At 46.7% G+C, this 18,153-nt stretch overlaps 2 protein-coding genes across 3 annotated transcripts; one reads left to right on the plus strand and one right to left on the minus strand.

The window, feature by feature from the left end:
* Window positions 1-18: 18 nt before the first annotated feature.
* Window positions 19-2,987, minus strand: LOC121599068 (cell division control protein 45 homolog). Its single transcript, XM_041926568.1, has 2 exons — window positions 2,198-2,987; window positions 19-2,107 (listed from the first exon to the last, which is right to left on the minus strand). The coding sequence occupies exons 1-2, from the start codon at window positions 2,537-2,539 to the stop codon at window positions 725-727; spliced, it is 1,725 nt and encodes a 574-aa protein (XP_041782502.1). The 5' UTR covers window positions 2,540-2,987; the 3' UTR covers window positions 19-724.
* Window positions 2,988-5,256: 2,269 nt separating this feature from the next.
* LOC121599069 (transmembrane protein 165) lies at window positions 5,257-18,008 on the plus strand. Of its 2 annotated transcripts, XM_041926570.1 has the most exons (6): window positions 5,257-5,771; window positions 5,849-6,084; window positions 6,187-6,585; window positions 12,827-13,321; window positions 15,576-15,900; window positions 17,618-18,008. In XM_041926570.1, exons 2-6 carry the CDS (start codon window positions 5,908-5,910, stop codon window positions 17,713-17,715), a joined length of 1,494 nt encoding a protein of 497 aa, XP_041782504.1. In that variant the 5' UTR covers window positions 5,257-5,771; window positions 5,849-5,907; the 3' UTR covers window positions 17,716-18,008. The 2 variants fall into 2 exon arrangements, with proteins under 2 accessions (XP_041782504.1, XP_041782505.1); XM_041926571.1 differs by lacking the exon at window positions 12,827-13,321 and having other exon boundaries at window positions 5,268-6,084.
* Window positions 18,009-18,153: the final 145 nt, after the last annotated feature.

An 18,153-nucleotide genomic window follows, 5' to 3' on the forward strand; every position in this document is an offset into this window, starting at 1 on the left:
ACGAACACGATCCACATGTATGGTACTACGGTGTAGTTACAGGTAAATGCTATATTTCCGTACAGATAAGCCTTACCACTATCGCTTGCTCCTTCTCGTTTGCCCTATCGGTAATAATAATTTATCAAACTGGTTTTTGTATAGAACTTTCTTTTTGCACTTTTTGTATAGAACCTGGAGGCATTTCTTACTTTTTCCCTATCTCACTCGCTAACTATATGCTGTCACAATCATCCACCCCGTCCATTCCCGTTGGTCACTCACGGTAGGAATATTGATGTCGAAGTACATAAAACAAAAAAACAATCATGTCCCATCCACTAACACATACTCAACGACTCCTTGCTTGCACTCCTCCGTGAATCTCTGGCTCGAATCGTACGACCTATTAACATTAAATATTACTTCACGTCACGACAGACGCACACAATGGGTTGACACAATTTGGGGGCACACTAACAGAACGTTTTTCACTTTATCGAAGGCATTTAACACACTTACTTGACTCTGTGCAACACAGTACACGGCAAAAAGTGTCGAGAAAGTGTGCCAGCCCTCGGATAGGGTGGGAAACGTTCAGCAAACGGCCCCTAGCTACGGGTTGTGTGCGCGACAGATTTTACTAAACTAAAATTTTCTAAACCAAAAAAAACACACAATCACACCTACGCGCCCTACACTAACAGCTAACCCCTATCTCCCTCCCTCCGTCTCTCTCTCTCTATCAACTAAGCATAACCGTCAGCGCGTCGAGAAACTTGGTACAGTCGGACTGCTTGATCTGTATGACGGCCGTCTCGAAAAAGTCCTGCGAGATTACCGCTCCGCTCCGATTGCCCGCCTCCTCGAACGCTTTCGCAAAAAAGTGCCGACTGTCCTCGCAGACGGGCGGTACGCCCGCGAGCAGCGAGATCCCCCGCGCCAGATCGATCGGAGCGACCGCAATCAGGGGCAACTCCTGCGCTCGCCGATTGCGCGACACGGCCACATGCGCACGGAGCAAAAACCGCGCCAGCAGCAGCAACCCGTACGGGCAGCTAAAGAACGACACCTCCTCCTGCAGCACCAGGTACAGAAACGGACCAGCCGAGCGGATCTGATGCATCTCCAGGCACGTCTGCACCTGCTTGAAGATGGTCGTCAGCAGCGTTTTGCACAGATCGATGCCCTCGTCCAGGATGGCCTTTTTGCCGCGCGACAGCGCATCCATCGACTGCAGAAAGCACGCCTCCGGTAACCGATCCTGCCGCACCGACTCCAGTATCGCCAGCATGGAGTACACGTAGTCGGCGGCCGAGTACTTGTTGCGGTAGCCGTACTGCAGCACGAACGAGGCGTACGTTACGTCGGGCATGTTGTACTTCTCGGCAAACTTTTCAATCTTTTCGTAAAACTCGCGCCGCAGCACCAGATCCATCGCGTTGAACGTTTGCTTCGCCTGCACGAGCGGCAGGCCCATGTCGACCAGCAGCTCGTTCATCTGCTTGTCGCCCTTGTGCGTCCAGAGCTTGAGCCGGCAGGCCGGGTAGTAGGAGTAGCGCAGCGAGTCCAGCACGCTCCAGTGCCGGAACAGGGCCAGCTGCAGATCGCTCTCGAACACGATCTTTACGGACGTTTGGATGGCCTGGTCGCTCGCTTTGTTGGTGAGGCGCGACACGTGCGATTGGAGCTTTTCGATGAGCAGCGTGTACGAGGCGCTTTCCACCTTCCCCAGTAGCTTCTGCTCGGTGACGCCGACGATCGCCCACCAGAGCAGATCGAGCGAATCTTTCGACATGCGCCACGCCAGCTCGAAGATGCTGAGCGCCGAGCTGGAACCGTAGTAGGCGTACTGGGCGTACTCGAACATCAGCGTGAGCCGTCGCTCCTGCCAGGCTTTGTGTTCGCGACGACGCAGCAACCGCTGCTCGATGCGCTGGATACGATTGTTGGCCGGTTTTGGTGCACCACCACCACCGTCGCTGTCACTTCCACCGCCGTCCTCGTTGTATCCGGCATCATCATCGTCCTCCTCGTCCTCATCACCACTCTCGTTGTCCGAATCTTGAAAGATGTCCTCGAACGCAGGTATGTTTTCGTTTCTGTTCATCTCGCCCAGTATGCGCACCTGCCGGAACGGGGAAAAGCCATTGCCAATTAGTAAAAGTCAACCCATCTGACGCCCGAGCGCATCCTCCCACACCCCTGCACCACCAACCTGCCCATCGCTGTACACATTGCACACGTCGTACGGGCGGTGCGAGTCGCAGATGAAAAACACCACGTCCTGGTCCGGCTGCAGCACGTCCACGATGTCGATGCAGCCGCCACAGTTGACCAGCAGCACGTACCGGATGTCGCCCCGGTGCTCGCTGTACGCCCGCCGCATCGCGGCCAGCCCCATGATCGGCACGATCGAGTAGATCACATTGTCGCAGCGGAACAGGGCCTGCAGTATCTTGCTCGCGCAGATCGCATCCAGATCGTAGTTCACCAGCACCAGTATGCGCTTGCCGATGAGCTGCTGGTAAAAGTCCTTCCTCAGGTCGGCGATAAACATTGCCTTGTGAGCGGGTTTTTGGTGGGGTGGGGTCGCACTGCAAATTCAGTCGGAAATGGAGGCTGCTGCTCAACGCACAAACGCAACAACTACCGTTCACATTCGCCGCTGAAATTGTGTGTGCGTGTGTTTAGACGCCGCTTGAAGGCGAAAGAGATGGTGGAATTCCTACTTCCTGTCTGTGTATTTTTTTTTTATGCAAGCCGCACACCCGCACACACACACTCACATCCAAAGATACATAAACACAAATTAACACTTAAAGGTGAGGTATCATTTTCTACGGGGATGGCAGGACAAACTGTATTTGGCCGTACAGCGGCCACTCGACGGCAGTTCGTGCAAGATGTGCAAGCGGTCGCTTTATGTTGCGATGCTCTCTCTCCCCCCAACCGTCTCTCCACTCGTCAAAACATAAATTTACGCGCCGAAAACATAACTTCCCCAGCCCACGGGACTGACAGTTGTCAAACGGGAACCAACAAGCCCGTTAACCCTGCCAGTGGCAACCAAAACACAAAATCTAATTTCCAGGCAACCTGAGCAAAACTCGCCATTACAACTTCTTGTGTAAACATTTTTAAATTATTTTTGCGTGATTTGTGGTTCTGTAAAAGTCACAGAAAATATGAAAAAAATGTAAGCCCTATAGCTTCACTGTTTTGCTCAATAGATGGCATATTATAACTCATCAGTATATTGGTGTCCTTTTCTTTCAATGTGTTTCGACAAGCTTCATCATCTTACTTATATAACCTTCTAGCTTTCCGAGGAAAAATCGGAATGAATGGTCGTGTGGTCAGATACGTGGGTATCATCATCATAGACCATTATTCAAATCTCACTTCCTTCTTTACAAATGGTTCACATTGCAGTTTAGTATTTAAACAGTTCTAGCGATGCATAACTTCAATGTGAAACCATATAACAGTACAGAGCGTGGAAGCAGAAAGCTCTCTAAGCGAGAAAAGCGCTATACTGGTTGAATATCCCAACAACAGATGGCGCCACCAGCTTTTTTTTTGCTACAGTAGAACGTCGATTATCCGGGGGCGAATTAACCGGCGGGCGGCTTAACCGTGCGCATAAATGTGACAGCTGTTCAAAAGTACGGCGAATATTTGCAGCGATAGTCAAGTGGGCAACCAGTTTGTTGTGTAGCTTTGTAGTGTGTAGTGGTATTTTCGAAAATCATTTTTGTTCATGAACAGCTGTTAAACCTATAGCTGTTGAATCATTTTTGTTCATGAACACCCAAGTGCCACAAATCCACTAAACGACCACTAAACGGCTTCAAAACGACTCAAGTTCTCTACCTAAACGGAATATAGAAAGACTTCGTTTAGCAGACGGCAAACGACTCATTCATTCTAAAAATAGCAAAAAAGCTGGTGGCGCTCTCTGTTGGTGGGATACCCCGACCAGTTGAGCTTCATCGCTTGGAGGAGAGCTTTCTCATTTCCTCTGTACTGTTGTATGGTTTCTCATTGAAGTTATGCATCGCTAGAACTAGAACGGAGATACAATTGTTTAATTACTAAACTCCAATGGAAACCACCAGTACTGAAGCAAGTGAGAATTGAGTTATGGTCGTTGGTGTTGATACCCACGTATCTGACCACACGACCATTCACAAAGATTTTTGCTCAGAAAGTTATAAGGCTATATAGGTCATGATAAGATGAAACTTGTCGAAACACATTGCAAGAACAGGATAGCAATATAATGATGAGTTGTAATACGCCATCTATTGATCAAACCAATGAAGCTGTGGAGCTTTCATTTTTTTATATGGATATTCAATTTTCCAGTCGTTTAAGCTTAATCTGTGGCGCTTGGGCAGCTGTTAAACCTATAGCTGTTGATTAAAATAATATTCTACTAATGATTAATCGATTGATTCAATGTGAATTAATCGTAAAACTAGTGGATTTTATAATTTTTCTATGAATTTGACATTTCTTGGACCATTATCCGTGCGAATCGATTAACCAGCAACCGTCCGGTCCCGAGCTGCCCGGATAATCGACGTTCTACTGTATATTTAAAATGTATCAGTCGTTCACCGTCCACTGAACGAAGTCTTTCTATATTCGGTTTAGGTAGAGCGCTTGGGCCGTTTAGAACCCGTCGTTTAGTGGACCACTAAGGTCGTTTAGTGGATTTGTGGCACATTGAAAGTACCAAGCCCTAACCGATTTGAAATATTTCAACCGTCTCGACGATTCTGGGCGATTCCGAAAGGTTTCAGGCGGCCCTGTTTGACCTCCGGGTGGTTCGTATAGATATTTATGAGACCGTCCGAAACGATACAATCACGACAGTGTAGAAATAGTGTAATACTAGCCGCTCCACTTTCGCTGCGACCGCAAACGCTTGTTGGGAAGCAGTTAATGAAATGCCAGCGCTGTCGACGAGTTTTGTTGCTTGGGAATCACGGTGAGTCTGCTGTCACTTCGCAATTAAACTTTGAACGCTTTCCAGCAGCTCGTTGGTAAGAGTTTTGTAATATTTTCTGTGCTAATTATGATATTTTGTCATGTTTTTCTACTTTCAACTACGGTAAGACTTATTTATCAGTAAAAAATGTCAGGTATTTTAGGTCCACGCGCGCTCCCACTGTCAAAGCCCTTTCCAAACCGTTGTTTGACAGCACGGGTTGCTGTCAATGGGGGAAAAAGAACAAAAACAGTTGTCCACGCGTTTCCCCCCCAACTGACTGGCTTCCCCTTTCCAGTGCACCGCTCTCAACACACTTGTTTGCACACTTTCCGTGGTCAGCTTGGGACGTCGCCGTCGTCGCGGTCTTCCCCGTGCTCGCCGTGGCTACCCGTGGCTCGAACTGACAATTGGAGAACGATAAACGCGCCGCGTATCAGTTATTTTTACCACCGGGTCGGGTGTAAGCGTACGTGCTTGGATCGTGACGGGGCCGAGCGAAGATTGGAAGCATAAAAAGGTGTCCCCCCTTTTGGGTTGCACAGTGTCGGACGCGCGTCAGTCTACGGCTAGAGCGAATCGAATCCACATCATCATTCACCGACATCGTCCACCGTGTCACGGAACTCGGAGTGTGTGTGTGTGTGTGTGCGTGCGTTTGTGAAAGAAAAGCTTTGTGTGAAAGTGTGTTGTCCATTGTACGCAGTCTCGTCCACGCGAGAGGAGGCCGCACGGAATCAACAATCTCCCCTTGCCCCTTTTGTCCACACAGCAACGCACACAGCTTGCTCAGGTTGGTTGTGGGCAGGAAATTGATTTTCCCCAATCCCTTATATCCATTACGTCCTCGCCTCGTATTGATTTAACTAGAAAAGTGTCAGCTAGTGCAAGCTCCGAGTGACGTAGTGTCCCCCGCGCCAGCCAGCAAAATGTCCGGGAAAAGTGTAATGAACAAGTTCGTGCTGCGGAACATCGCCCAGCGGCTGGTGCACTGCATGTACGTGTGCGTCTTCTACCTGATACTGGTGTGCATGCTCGATACAGCCGGCATAGGGGCGGACAAGATGCCGCAGGAGGACATCTCCGTCGTGACCGAGGTGGATGGGGTAAGTGTGTGTGTGTGTGTGTGTGAGCGGTGAGCCCTACTGCTTGCTTTACCTATTGTTTGCGTCATACTAACCGAGCTCCTCTCTACCCTACCCTTGCAGCTCTCCCCGGACGGCAGCAGCAGTGCGCCGACCGAGGGCAAGGGACTGCTCTCGTCCGATATCGGGTTCGTGCACGCGTTCGCCGCCTCCTTCATGGTGATAATCGTGTCCGAGCTGGGCGACAAAACGTTCTTCATTGCGGCGATCATGGCGATGCGGCACCCGCGGCTGACCGTGTTTGCCGGCGCCATTGCCGCGCTCGCCCTCATGACCGTGCTGTCGGTGCTGTTCGGCATCGCGGCCACGATCATACCGCGCGTCTACACGTTCTACATCTCGACCGCGCTGTTCGCCCTGTTCGGGCTGAAGATGCTGTACGACGGGTACCACATGTCGGCGACCGGTGCGGCCGAGGAGCTGGAGGAGGTGCAGTCCGATCTGCGAAAGCGCGAAGACGAGGTAGGTCCATCGCGCTCCGTTCCGTCCCATCCTCCCATCCCATCCATCCATCGACCCTTTTGCTCACCCTTTACTCCGGGGAGGAGGGGGTAAGGGGGGGGGGGTGTTGTTCCTTGTTTTGTTTGGGGGGATGTTTCGGTGTTTGATGTTTCGTTGTCCGCCTGGTTACACAGTTGTTGGCAAAATTCAAACAAAAAGGAGATTCGTTACAGCATCAAAGTACCGTGGCGGGCAAATGTAGCATTCATCATACTACGAATTAGGTTGTAATGTTTTATTTCACTCAATTTAGCAAAATACCACTCCCCTCATTTAGCCCTTCCTTCCGAGAGTGATATAGATTTCGTGTTTCGTGTTTCCGCTATGCATCCTTTGTATGGACGTTCGTTTACTTTTTTTCTTTATGTTTTAGTTTGTTTGCTTGGAGTGCAAGCAACCCTCTCCCGGCGCGGCGCTACCCTCGCGCGAAGAGGCACAAGAGTGCCATTAACCCCACGCGTTGGGAGCGTACGGCATTGGCATCAGCACATTCCCTCTGTGTGTTATCAGTATGCCCTGTGTCTGGCTGCGTTGTTTGATGGTTTAAGCACGCGGTTTATTTTTAAAAATTTAATTCTTCAGTTGCTTCTGTGCTTTACTGATCTGATCTCCGGACGGCCCTGACCTACCGCGCCTTACTCGTTTCCTACACACACACACACACACACACACTCACACACAAACACTCCTCCTATTCCGCTTGCGTATGTTCCGGTTCATTCGAATTAATTAACCTCCTGCCAGGGTGGGAGGGGAGGAGGCGATAATTTTGGTGAACAGCGGGCGGTTTGGTGATTCCTCCCTCGTGCGGCCCAGGGAGAGATCTCAGGAGCCGCTGTAATCTTTCGTTCACGCTATAAATCGTTCTGTTTGGACGTGTAGCTGTCCAGGATTTGTAAGCAACGGTTGTTAAACAGCTCAGAAGATAAAAACTGTTTGATGGAAAAATAAAATAACGTTCACGTGCTCTATAGTAGTGATGGGTAAAGTTGGCCAAAATCCGGAGTGGACTCCATTAGGACTTCGATAAATTCAGAATCGGCTCCGGAATGTAGGTCCGCCCTGCGGAGTCGTTCGGAGTCGTCCGGAGTCATTCGGAGTCGCCCCGAGTCATTCGGAGTCGTTCGGAGTCGGTCTTCGAAACAGGCCTTTGTTTGGCTATACGAAGTGCACGCACAAAGTGAAAGACAAACGAGACACAACGAAATGAAATGCCTCTAGACCGACTCTAGACGACTCTGAATGGCTCCGACTCAGATTGACTCTGGCCGACTCCGGACAACTTCGACGACTCCGACGACTCCGACGACTCTGAACGACTCTGGCCGACTCTGGACGACTCCGACTCCGGACGGATCTAGTGGTTCCAATTTGGCCAAAGTCGGAATCGGACAAACAAATGTCGGAGGCGGATTAGAGTCGTGAGTACGCCCCAGAGAGCACATCACTGCTTGGTCGTCTGTTGCTTTAGGCTTGGTCGTCTGTTGCAAGCTGTTTGACTGCAATTAGTATTGTAATTGAATTCAAAATGAAATGTTTTAAATTGTTTGCGTGTCGGTGTGTCAATAACGGGCGCATTCCAAACGACATCTCTTTACTATGGAAATATGCTGCACGAGTAATTAGGCGTCATCGATTTCAACCAGATATCCCCCGTTGCTGTTGTTGCTATGGGAACGGACGATTGTCGTACCGCGCACTTTATCGATCCGCAATGCACTTGCTGCGTTTTTTTTTGTGTCGCTGCGTAAAAATGTGCTTCCCGTGAGCTCATTGGTGTGATAAAACACAAACCACACCACTGCATCATCGGGACACCGGTGTCAAGTTTGTCATTGATTTCTGTTTTGTGTGAGTGTGTGTGTGTGTGTGGCGGGCTCTGATTGTGCCCGATTGTTCCTTCGATTTCCCCACCCGATTTATGAACGACTTTATCGCTCACGTAGCCGCTGGCGGGGCTGCGTGTTCCGAGATACACATGGTCGATAAGGACGGGATCAGACGCACATTAACGACCTCACGGACGATGAAGCAAATGCGGGTGAATCACGAAGCCCACAGTAACGCATGATGGTGTTACGGTAGTTATGCTGCCAATGCTTTCTATGCTGTTACTGCAATCGCGCACACACGTGGTGCGTTCGTTCGGCCAGAAGCCGTTTGTTCATGAATAGCGTATAATCTTATCTGCCTATTTGTTCCCATTGTTCGACGATGGACACTACAATGTCGTCTGGAATGAACGCTTTGAACAGTTGGCCCGTTTCGATTGCATTGCAATGAGATCCTTTCCTTTATTTGATTTATTTCCTTATGTATTTGCTTTTATTTCTTTGCTGCTTCTTTTGAATCTTTTGCGCTTTTCCTTTTGCCCATTCCTTTTCAAGCGTCCGAGACAATTTAGAACTCTCTTTCTGTGTTCACAATAGCAATTAAAACAAAAAACACCATCTAATAGCCGGCGTCCGTCGATGTTACAACTGTTCCGTTAATTATTCCCTTGCCTCGAACCCTCGAACACCTGGCCATTGGGTGTGGAGCGGAATATGCCACCGCCGGTGCTGCTGCTGCTGCTGCTGTGTGCCCTTGAAAACGATAAATGCAACACACTCGGTGGAAATAATTTCCTGTCCCATAACTGCTCTCGCTCTCTGTCTTTAACAACAGCTCATCGGCCGTGTGTTGCAGCCGTTCATAACTGTGGCCTGCTCGCTTTTGCTACTACTCCTCTCACTATCTTTCCTTGCGTGAGTCACATGCGGCTATTATCAGGGGGGGGGGGGGGGGGGCAAATATTAGCGTAAAGGCCGGGCTACATTGATCGTACTCCGTGGTGTAATTTTGGTTTTCACTAGCGCATCTGGCGGCGGCTAGTTGAAGCTTTTTTTGGTCATCGAGGGAATGGTCGTACCGGATCTCAAATTTAAGTTGTTTTTTACCGTTTTTTGATGCGAAAACGACTGAAATACTTGCACAACATATTTATCTATCAATTACAAAGCTTTTCCAGTCCAGATACAGTAAAAAACATGGAAAAATAACGTATTTTCTGGAGCGGCTCGAAATTGTTTGGCAAAATGCTTCGTACAGCCGCCACCAGATGCGCTAGTGAAAATCGAAATTACACTACGGAGTACGATCAATGTAGCCCGGCCTTAAGACAATAAGTTGGTCCCAACCTTTGGGAGGCGACAAAAATGGGCCACGAATCAAACACGCGTGTGAAGATGGGTTGTTGGGCCGATCGTACAATTGAGCATGTGTGTGTGTTGATGGTTTTGATTTGTGTGATATGTATTTAAAGGCCGGGCTACATTGATCGTACTCCTGAGTGTAATTTTGATTTTCACTAGCGCATCTGGTGGCGGCTGGTGGAAGCTTTTTTTGGTCATCAAGGGAATGGTCGCACCGGATCTCAAATTTAAGTAGTTATTTAACCGTTTTTCGATGCGAAAACGGCTGAAATACTTGCACAACATATTTATGTATCAATTACAAAGCTTTCCCAGTCCAGTTAAAGTAAAAAACATGGAAAAATAACGTATTTTCTGAAGCGGCTCCAAATTGTTTGGCTAAATGCTTCCGACAGTCGCCGCCAGATGCGCTAGTGAAACTCGAAATTACACTACGGAGTACGATCAATGTAGCCCGGCCTTAATAGTTTCATTTATTTCAATTTGGGAAAGTGTTAAGGCCGGGCTACATTGATCGTACTCGCATGTGTAATTTCGATTTTCACTAGCGCATCTGGCGGCGGCTAGAGAAAGCTTTTTTTGGTCGTCGAGGGAATGGTCGTGCCGGATCTCAAATTTAAGTTGTTTTTTCACCGTTTTTTGATGCGAAAACGACTGAAATACTTGCACAACATATTTATCTATCAATTACAAAGCTTTTCCAGTCCAGGTACAGTAAAAAACATGGAAAAATAACGTATTTTCTGGAGCGGCTCGAAATTGTTTGGCAAAATGCTTCGGATAGCCGCCACCAGATGCGCTAGTGAAAATCGAAATTACACTACGGAGTACGATCAATGTAGCCCGGCCTTTAAGGCCGGGCTACATTGATCGTACTCTCTGGTGTAATTTCGAATTTCACTAGCGCATCTGGCGGCGGCTGGTGGAAGCTTTTTTGGTCATCGAGGGAATGGTCGTGCTGGATCTAAAAAATAATTAGTTTTTCCATCGTTTTTTGTCATGAAAATGGATGCAATGCGTGCAAGGCATGTGCATCTACCTTTTACAAAACTTTTCTTGTCCAATTTAAGCAAAAAACATAGAAAAATAACATATTTTCTGAAGAGGCTCCAAATTGTTTGGTAAAATGCTTCGGTCAACCACCGCCAGATGCGCTAGTGAAAATCAAAATTACATTACGGAGTACGGTCAATGTAGCCCGGCCTTTAGGAATGGAAATGGTTATTTAAAATTCATTTGTATACTTTTTTTCTCGGTTTTTAGCTTTGTTAGGATAATAAATTAATTAAATTAATTAAAAAATCTGCCAGTAAGGACTAAGGAATATGTGCGTCTTAAATTAAATGTAATTACAGTAATTTGAAAATGTTGAAATAACGACAACTAACAAAATATTGAAAAAAAGGAGCATACAGAGCGATTAGGAAGGATGAAAGTAAATAGCATGAGAGCGAAAATAACTGAAGTAGGTGTTGAAGTCATAGAGATCATGCTAGTAATTAAACCATCTCGTAGTAGTTGAACTTCTTAAAATTCTTATAGAAATTATTTTAGCGAATTATAGTAAAATTATGCATGCAATTAGATGGTGATTTTATTAGCTTGATCTGGATACAAGCAGCGATACGGTGGCCTAAAGTGAGATGCAACTTTTAATGACTACATCAGGACTTCTTTCATCCTATTTTGGAACCGGATCTCATCTTACAGTGTATTCCAGCGGTTCTCATAGTTGTGGGGCACTTCTTTGACTCTTTCCTATTCGAAGTAAACTTCATGTGTTGGAAATTGGACCATATGGCACCCTTTTCGGACAGGCTCCTTGGAAATTCTGATTAGATTTGTCCAACAAGGTTGCTGGAGAGTTCAATTCCCACTACATTAAGTTCATTTCACAGAAAAAATAGTTAAAAAAAGTGTCGCACAGCTATGAGAACGCCTGGAAAACCCTGTAGATCGGCTTTTATTTATTTGTTTGGCAAAAAAACCCGTTTGAGAAGTCCAACGGCGAAAGATATGCTTGTACTTTAAGATCCATTATTTTAGGTAATTGGAGAATATAAGATCAGCCTATCAGGCGCTTATGTTCACTTAATTGCTTCTATGGCGCCCTCTGCCGGGAACTGGGGAAAGGCTCGGCCAAGCCGCGTAAAGGCGTAAAAAGTCAGGGTGAATTTCGCGCAGTCCATTCATTGGTCCTTTTGGACGGTTGGATGCAATGCGTCCTGTAGATTTTAACGTTGGAGATGGCGGAGGAGATGTAACTGACAATTTAATGTAGAATAACTATTAAATAATGCTTTAATGCCATCGAATTATTTTTTTTTAAATTACGGATGGCTACGACTCGGTTTGTTTCGGTCGACCCGCCCATCACTACTATGCAACTCAATTTCGAGACCTATGTCCTGGTGAATGTGTCTCAAATCCCTCTCTTAAGCATGGGAATCTTCTGCCAAAGCAGCTAAAAACGCGCGCTGGCTTCATTCGACTATTGTTCGCTTCATTCGCAACTAATAAAGCGCTAAAAATAGCTACACAAAAGCTTTTTCTTCTGCACTATTACTAATTCCTCTCTCTCTCTCTCTCTCTTTGTCCTCCCAAAACGTTCTTCTCTTCGTGGATTACTGCGTCTCTGTTTGCACTTTTCTCTCGTTTGCTTACATTTCTTTACCATGTTTTCATTTATTTTTAAGTTTTCTTCTATTTTTTTTTTGGTATTACCGATTATTTCACATTCATGATAAGAAAACTCGAGCGTTCACAGTTGCCTGTTGTTTCTCTTTCCCCTCGGTACGAAAAGCTAGCTTGAGCCCCATTTACCCCATATTTTTCATCTCTTTGACCTTTGTGTCCCATTCATTGTTTCTCTCTCTCTCTCTTATTAAAAAAAAACATAAAATCTTCTCACTTTCGTAAAATCCCTTCTCCACGCGTGTTCCCGGCCTTCCCGCTGCATTTATTGGACCCATAACAACCACAACAACGACAACAACAACGAAACACAGCTCGCCCGTTCCATGAGCGGCAGCCGCAAGGAAACGGTCGAACTCGTCCCGCTCAGCGACGGGGAGGAAGGGCAGCCGCGATCGAAGGCGTCCGACATCTTGCCCCGCCGGCAGCACGGCCCCAGCAACCATGGCTCCATCCACTCGCTGGTCGAACCGCAGGCGGGCGGCCACCACACGACCATGTCTTCCGGCGGGACGCTGCGGCTGTCCGCGTCCGCCACCCAGCTGACCGGTGCCGGGCCGGGCGCTGGCAGCAAACCGGGAATCTCAACTGCCGATGGTGGCGCGAAGCTGACCGAGTGTGACGGCGTTGCCCAACAGGGCGGCGAAGGAGAGGGCCCAGGCAAGACCGTGCTACTGCTGGACGGTGGCGGAGAGCGGGGCGAACAGAGGCAGCGGCTGCGGGCGGTGGCGGATTCGCAGGCGGCGGGCAGCAGCTCCACGTCGCTGACAGTGGCTACTGCGACCGCCAACGGGTCCGCAGCGAAAATGGTTAGCACAACAAGTATCGGGCAAACGGGCGCTACCCTTTCCCCTACCCGCAACAACCACACCCCTCCCCCCTACTCCACACTCAATCAACGCTTGCTGAGTTTAGGCCCAGTGCGCTTTTCGTTTTGGTTTTGTTTGGTTTTTTGTTCCCTGCCAAAAATTGTACGCTCACACAAACATACACAGACACGTAATGCTCTCACAGAGGGGCACAGGGAGAGCAAATGTCACTATACAAAGAAAATCCACCAAAGACTTGGTTTATCATCTTTTTTTAAAGATAAACACTTCAATCACCCAAACACCAATTGGAAAATATGCTTCCTCACACAAGCAGTTCCACACACACAGCCCCACACATCAACGCTACGATCTCCATGCCTACTATATTCCGCCGCACACAAGCTCTTTTGATCGTTTCTATCTGCTTTTCTCATTTCCTTGTTTTCTGTTTTCTGTTTTGTTGTAGTGTCATCCTTTTTTTACAGTTTTTCTTCATTGTTTCTAATTATTGTTGCATTGTTGTTGTTTTTTGCTTCCTCTTACTTTTTCCTGTGGTTTTTTACATTATTTATCTCTTTTTCCTATTTTTTTCATCATCATCGCCATAATTACTTTTCAGCTCTTTACACACATACCTTTTTATGTTTTGGTAACGATGCGGGCAAGAGAAGAAAAGTGCTACTACTTGTTTCGTAATTTATTTAAGCAACTTGTTATGCTGTTTTATTTTACGAACAACAAACAAAATTAAACTTCCTGCTTTGTGACGATACACAGCAAGTCGGATACGCCTTTCCCTTTCGGCTGTCACTTTCCTTCGCTCTTCTTCGTTCCGTCAGGTTGGGTGGGAGTGTTGGTTGATTTATCGCGTTTTCCGTCGCGCCCGGGCGTTCGCTGATACGTTCGTTGTACGTCTTCACTTTTGTTCGTTGTCGTTTTGTTGTGTTGTTTGATTTGTTCTGATCGGTTTTGTTTTAGAGTGCGCTGTTTAGATATTGTTGTTGTTGCTTTTTCAGCTTTTCGTGTTTTAGTATGTTCCTTTTGTGCGGCTGTTTTTAATTGTTTAAAGCTGGTTTTTTAGTTTAGCTTCCGCTGTTGCTGTTTTTCATAGGTTATATTTCTAGTTTTTCATCGATTTACATGTTTATTTTATTTTCGCATATTTTATCCGTGCATAGTTTTCATAAAACTGGTTCGCAATAATTTAGCTTCATTTTTAATAATCTGTATTACCATAATATTTAGATTAAATTGAATGAAAAATAGATATCGCTATGAAGTTCTATTTTGTTTATGTTTGAACTCATAAAATTTAAAAAACTATGTTTTTCACTCTTTTCTAAAATAAATGAATAAATTGGCTGACCGATCAAACTAAAAACAAACATAATTCTGCACGATAAGATAAGGGGTTTCGTCTCACGATATCTACATTGTTTCCCGTGGACTTTTGGTTCGTTCCCGCGATCCGTTTGGAAATCAATACATTCTAATTAGAAAAAAAAACTTCTTGAAAACATTCAATAAATCGTGGGAACGAACCAACAAACTATGAGGAAACAACAAAATGTTTCGAGAAATGTTTGTTTTCAATTCAGTCATTTTGTTTTTATCTTTCGTTGCATTACTTCTTCTTATTCATTTAATTTAAAATAAACAAACTAACGATTGTGTTTGTTCATATTTTATTCATATGTGATCCATCCAATGTATGTTCTATTTGCTTTGTTGTGGCAAACATTGCAAGATGCACTGCACTACCCTTCCTGAGCATTTGTGTTTCTACACTCCGTGGCGCATGTCTTCCTTCTGTAGTCATCATCTCATACAAACTTACTACTTGATTTGGTAGAATGGTAGAACCTCATGCATAATCACTTGCAAACCCTGCACAAACCACCTTCCAAGACAAACTCTACACCTCACCCGATTAGGGGAAAAAGAATTATTCGATGTTCTTCTGCATTATTGAACACACAAAGTAAACCACATTCAACTACCAACTCACGTATTTATGTGCTGTAGTCTCTTTCACGTACACGAAGTAGTAGCTCACAAGCAAACCCCACCACACATTGAACGAGGGCGTCCACAACAACAACAACAACAACAGCTTGAATTGGAGTTTCTGTTTTTTCTTTTTGTAATTGGCTTTCTCTTGGGACCGTGTTACCTTCAGAACGATACAACCACTTACTAAAGAATACCATTAACGCCCATTTCCCTTATTCCCCCTTCACCTCGAACACAGCTGGAACGGGAGGCGAACGCGGGCGGCAGTCTGATGTCCCAGGATGCGGAATCGGGCGCCTCCACCAGCGGCCGGCGGGGGACGGGCCGGGGCCGCAACAGCAACAACAGTGCGCTGAAGCTGCTGCTGCGCATCTTCATGCAGGCGTTCACGATGACGTTCGTCGCCGAGTGGGGCGACCGGTCCCAGCTGACCACCGTCATACTGAGCGCGCGCGAAAACGTGTACGGTGTGATCGCGGGCGGCATCATCGGACACTCGATCTGCACCGGACTGGCTGTGATTGGCGGGCGCATGATCGCCCAGCGAATTTCCGTCCGTACTGGTAAGTGTACCTGGTGTAAAGCAAGAGTGGAGAAATATTATCCCCCTTTTTTACTTCTTCTTAGAGTTGTATACGAATGTAGGTCTTGCATTAAATGCTTGACTCGCGTACCTCGCAGACTCAAAGCGTTTGGGTTTTGCACACCTGCAATAGGGCTTCATTGTGTGTCTTGTGTGGTGCTCTCTGTACACAAAATAGGGCATAGAGCCTTTTTGGTTGGACTCGCACGATTAGCACCAAATCCAATTTTGGCCAGACAGCAGCCCCGACCAGGCGATTACAAATGGCACCGAAAAATGGCTTGACTTATTGATTTCGGCCAAAAAATCGTGACGTAGGTCACATTGCGGATTTTATGAAGTACTCTAACTTTGGATGTATTTTTTTGCAGGGACGAAATGTAATCGAAATACCGGAATATCGGGGCCAATGTGCTACCGACATTCTGCCGAAATTCGCCTGAAATGATCGTAACTGAGTTGTTGGCGTCATTGCTTGCCGCTGTGCAACCTGTGGACGCGATTTCTGCTTCCTGACCATTCACTGTTTGGCCAGTTGCTTCGGCCAAGCTAACGCCAGCAACGTAGCCACATGTCTCTCATTTCCGCTACCTTTGGAACCTCAAGTCGCTCAGGGTCGTCGACTGTTCCGGGCCCGACGGCCAAGCCGACCGCGAAGGTTTCGGTCGTTCTGGAGCGCTTGATAAACCGTCTGCTGCCACGGAACAGAACGTCCCGGGCAAAGGGTTTCGGGAGCGTCAACGGTCCAACTCTCCTTCACCTAACTTTTTTCAGTATTGGCCTACCAGGCTAGTTACCTCTTTTCCAATGTGCAATTGGGAGGTCTATTCCGTGGTAGCGCCGCTACTGATTTCGTTAAGCGTTGTCGAGAAGGCGATCGTATTCGCCCAAAGCTTCACCCGGGAGAATCTTAACACCAAACAGAGAAACGCACTCATCAAATGCTGGTGTAAGACTGATTTATTATTTCCTATTTTCTCCTTTTATACTCTAAATTACAAGCTATCATAGCCTACTTAGAACAAAATATAAATTATTTAATTAACAGCCACCTTCGATGTGGTCGCTGCGCAACATCGACCAATCGGAAGCTCAAGGCGTTCCTTCGATGCTCTGATTGATCGTGATCGTAATAGTGCCAAGATGTTGTAGATGCAAGAACAGGCTTATACGACGTCCACAAACGAAGTTGCTTCACTTTTTTTGGCCATCACGGCTAGAGTTCCATCCGAATCCGAATCATTATTGCCAAGCTCGTGGCGTTCATTTCAAACAGAGGAAACAGCGTTGCGCGTGACGACCAAGCACGCCGATCAACCTGTTTAGTGAACAGATCGTGCCCATTGCACCGATTACTGATAGAGCGGTGCGGCGCAATAGACCTTCCGCTAGAAGAGGGATCGTTGTTCCATTTGAATCAAATCACCGTTCGCAGATTGGATTACAATCTCTGTAAATGCGAAGTACAGCAAGTGGAGAAGCATTTAATTGCTCGTTTTTACCCGGTTTTAAGGGAACAAATTAGTGACACACATAAGTGAGCCGTTTGTCGAATGTGATTATAAGACATTCATTAAAATGGCCCACTCACAAATCTCTACAAATAGGATTTTCTACCAACGTTTAATTCAAACTATTCATTTTTAGCTAATCATACCAAACATTCACCTTTTCTTCTTTCTCATTTCTCTTTGCAGTGACCCTCATTGGTGGTGTTGTGTTCCTGCTGTTCGCTCTCAGTGCGCTCATCTTCGGCCCGGGTGAGGAAGAACCCGTCAAGGTGCCTATTACTTAAGGGAGGCGCCCCCGGGTGTCAACTGAAGCTCGCTTACGCATCTGTTGTGTGTGTCGTCGTTGTGTGCCTGTTCGTTGTCCCGCTCTTGGTCTGGACTGATGCCATTGGCCGTGTTGTGGGACACCACCATCCCCGCTTCTTCCTCTATCTTCACCCAACTCAACTCATCATCATCATCCTGCTCCTTCCTTGTTTGGTTCGCTTTTGTTTGCTGCCGCCACCGTACCAGGAAACGGATTTACACGGAGACAAACGATACAAAAATGAAAGCGAAAATGTATTTTTAAAACGTACCTCTTCAATCCTAGAACATGCATATGGTGTGCGTGCGGAGAAGAATTGATAGAATAGTAGTAGGAAAATAATTGGTTTCTTTCCCCCCTCCCCTTTTCGAAACATTTTCGTAACGTTGTCTAACAGTGGAAAAGGATTGTAAGC

The sequence above is a fragment of the Anopheles merus genome, chromosome 3L (assembly GCF_017562075.2).
Source record: "Anopheles merus strain MAF chromosome 3L, AmerM5.1, whole genome shotgun sequence".
Lineage (NCBI taxonomy): Eukaryota > Metazoa > Arthropoda > Insecta > Diptera > Culicidae > Anopheles > Anopheles merus.

Coding starts and splice junctions, on each gene's coding strand:
- LOC121599068 (XM_041926568.1), bottom strand. CDS start 2,539: ATGTTTATCGCCGACCTGAGGAAGGACTTTTACCAGCAGCTCATCGGC. Junction 2,108..2,197: donor ATGTGTACAGCGATGGGCAG/GTTGGTGGTGCA, acceptor CCGTTCCGGCAG/GTGCGCATACTGGGCGAGAT.
- LOC121599069 (XM_041926570.1), top strand. CDS start 5,908: ATGTCCGGGAAAAGTGTAATGAACAAGTTCGTGCTGCGGAACATCGCC. Junction 6,085..6,186: donor TCGTGACCGAGGTGGATGGG/GTAAGTGTGTGT, acceptor CTACCCTTGCAG/CTCTCCCCGGACGGCAGCAG. Junction 6,586..12,826: donor TGCGAAAGCGCGAAGACGAG/GTAGGTCCATCG, acceptor AACGAAACACAG/CTCGCCCGTTCCATGAGCGG.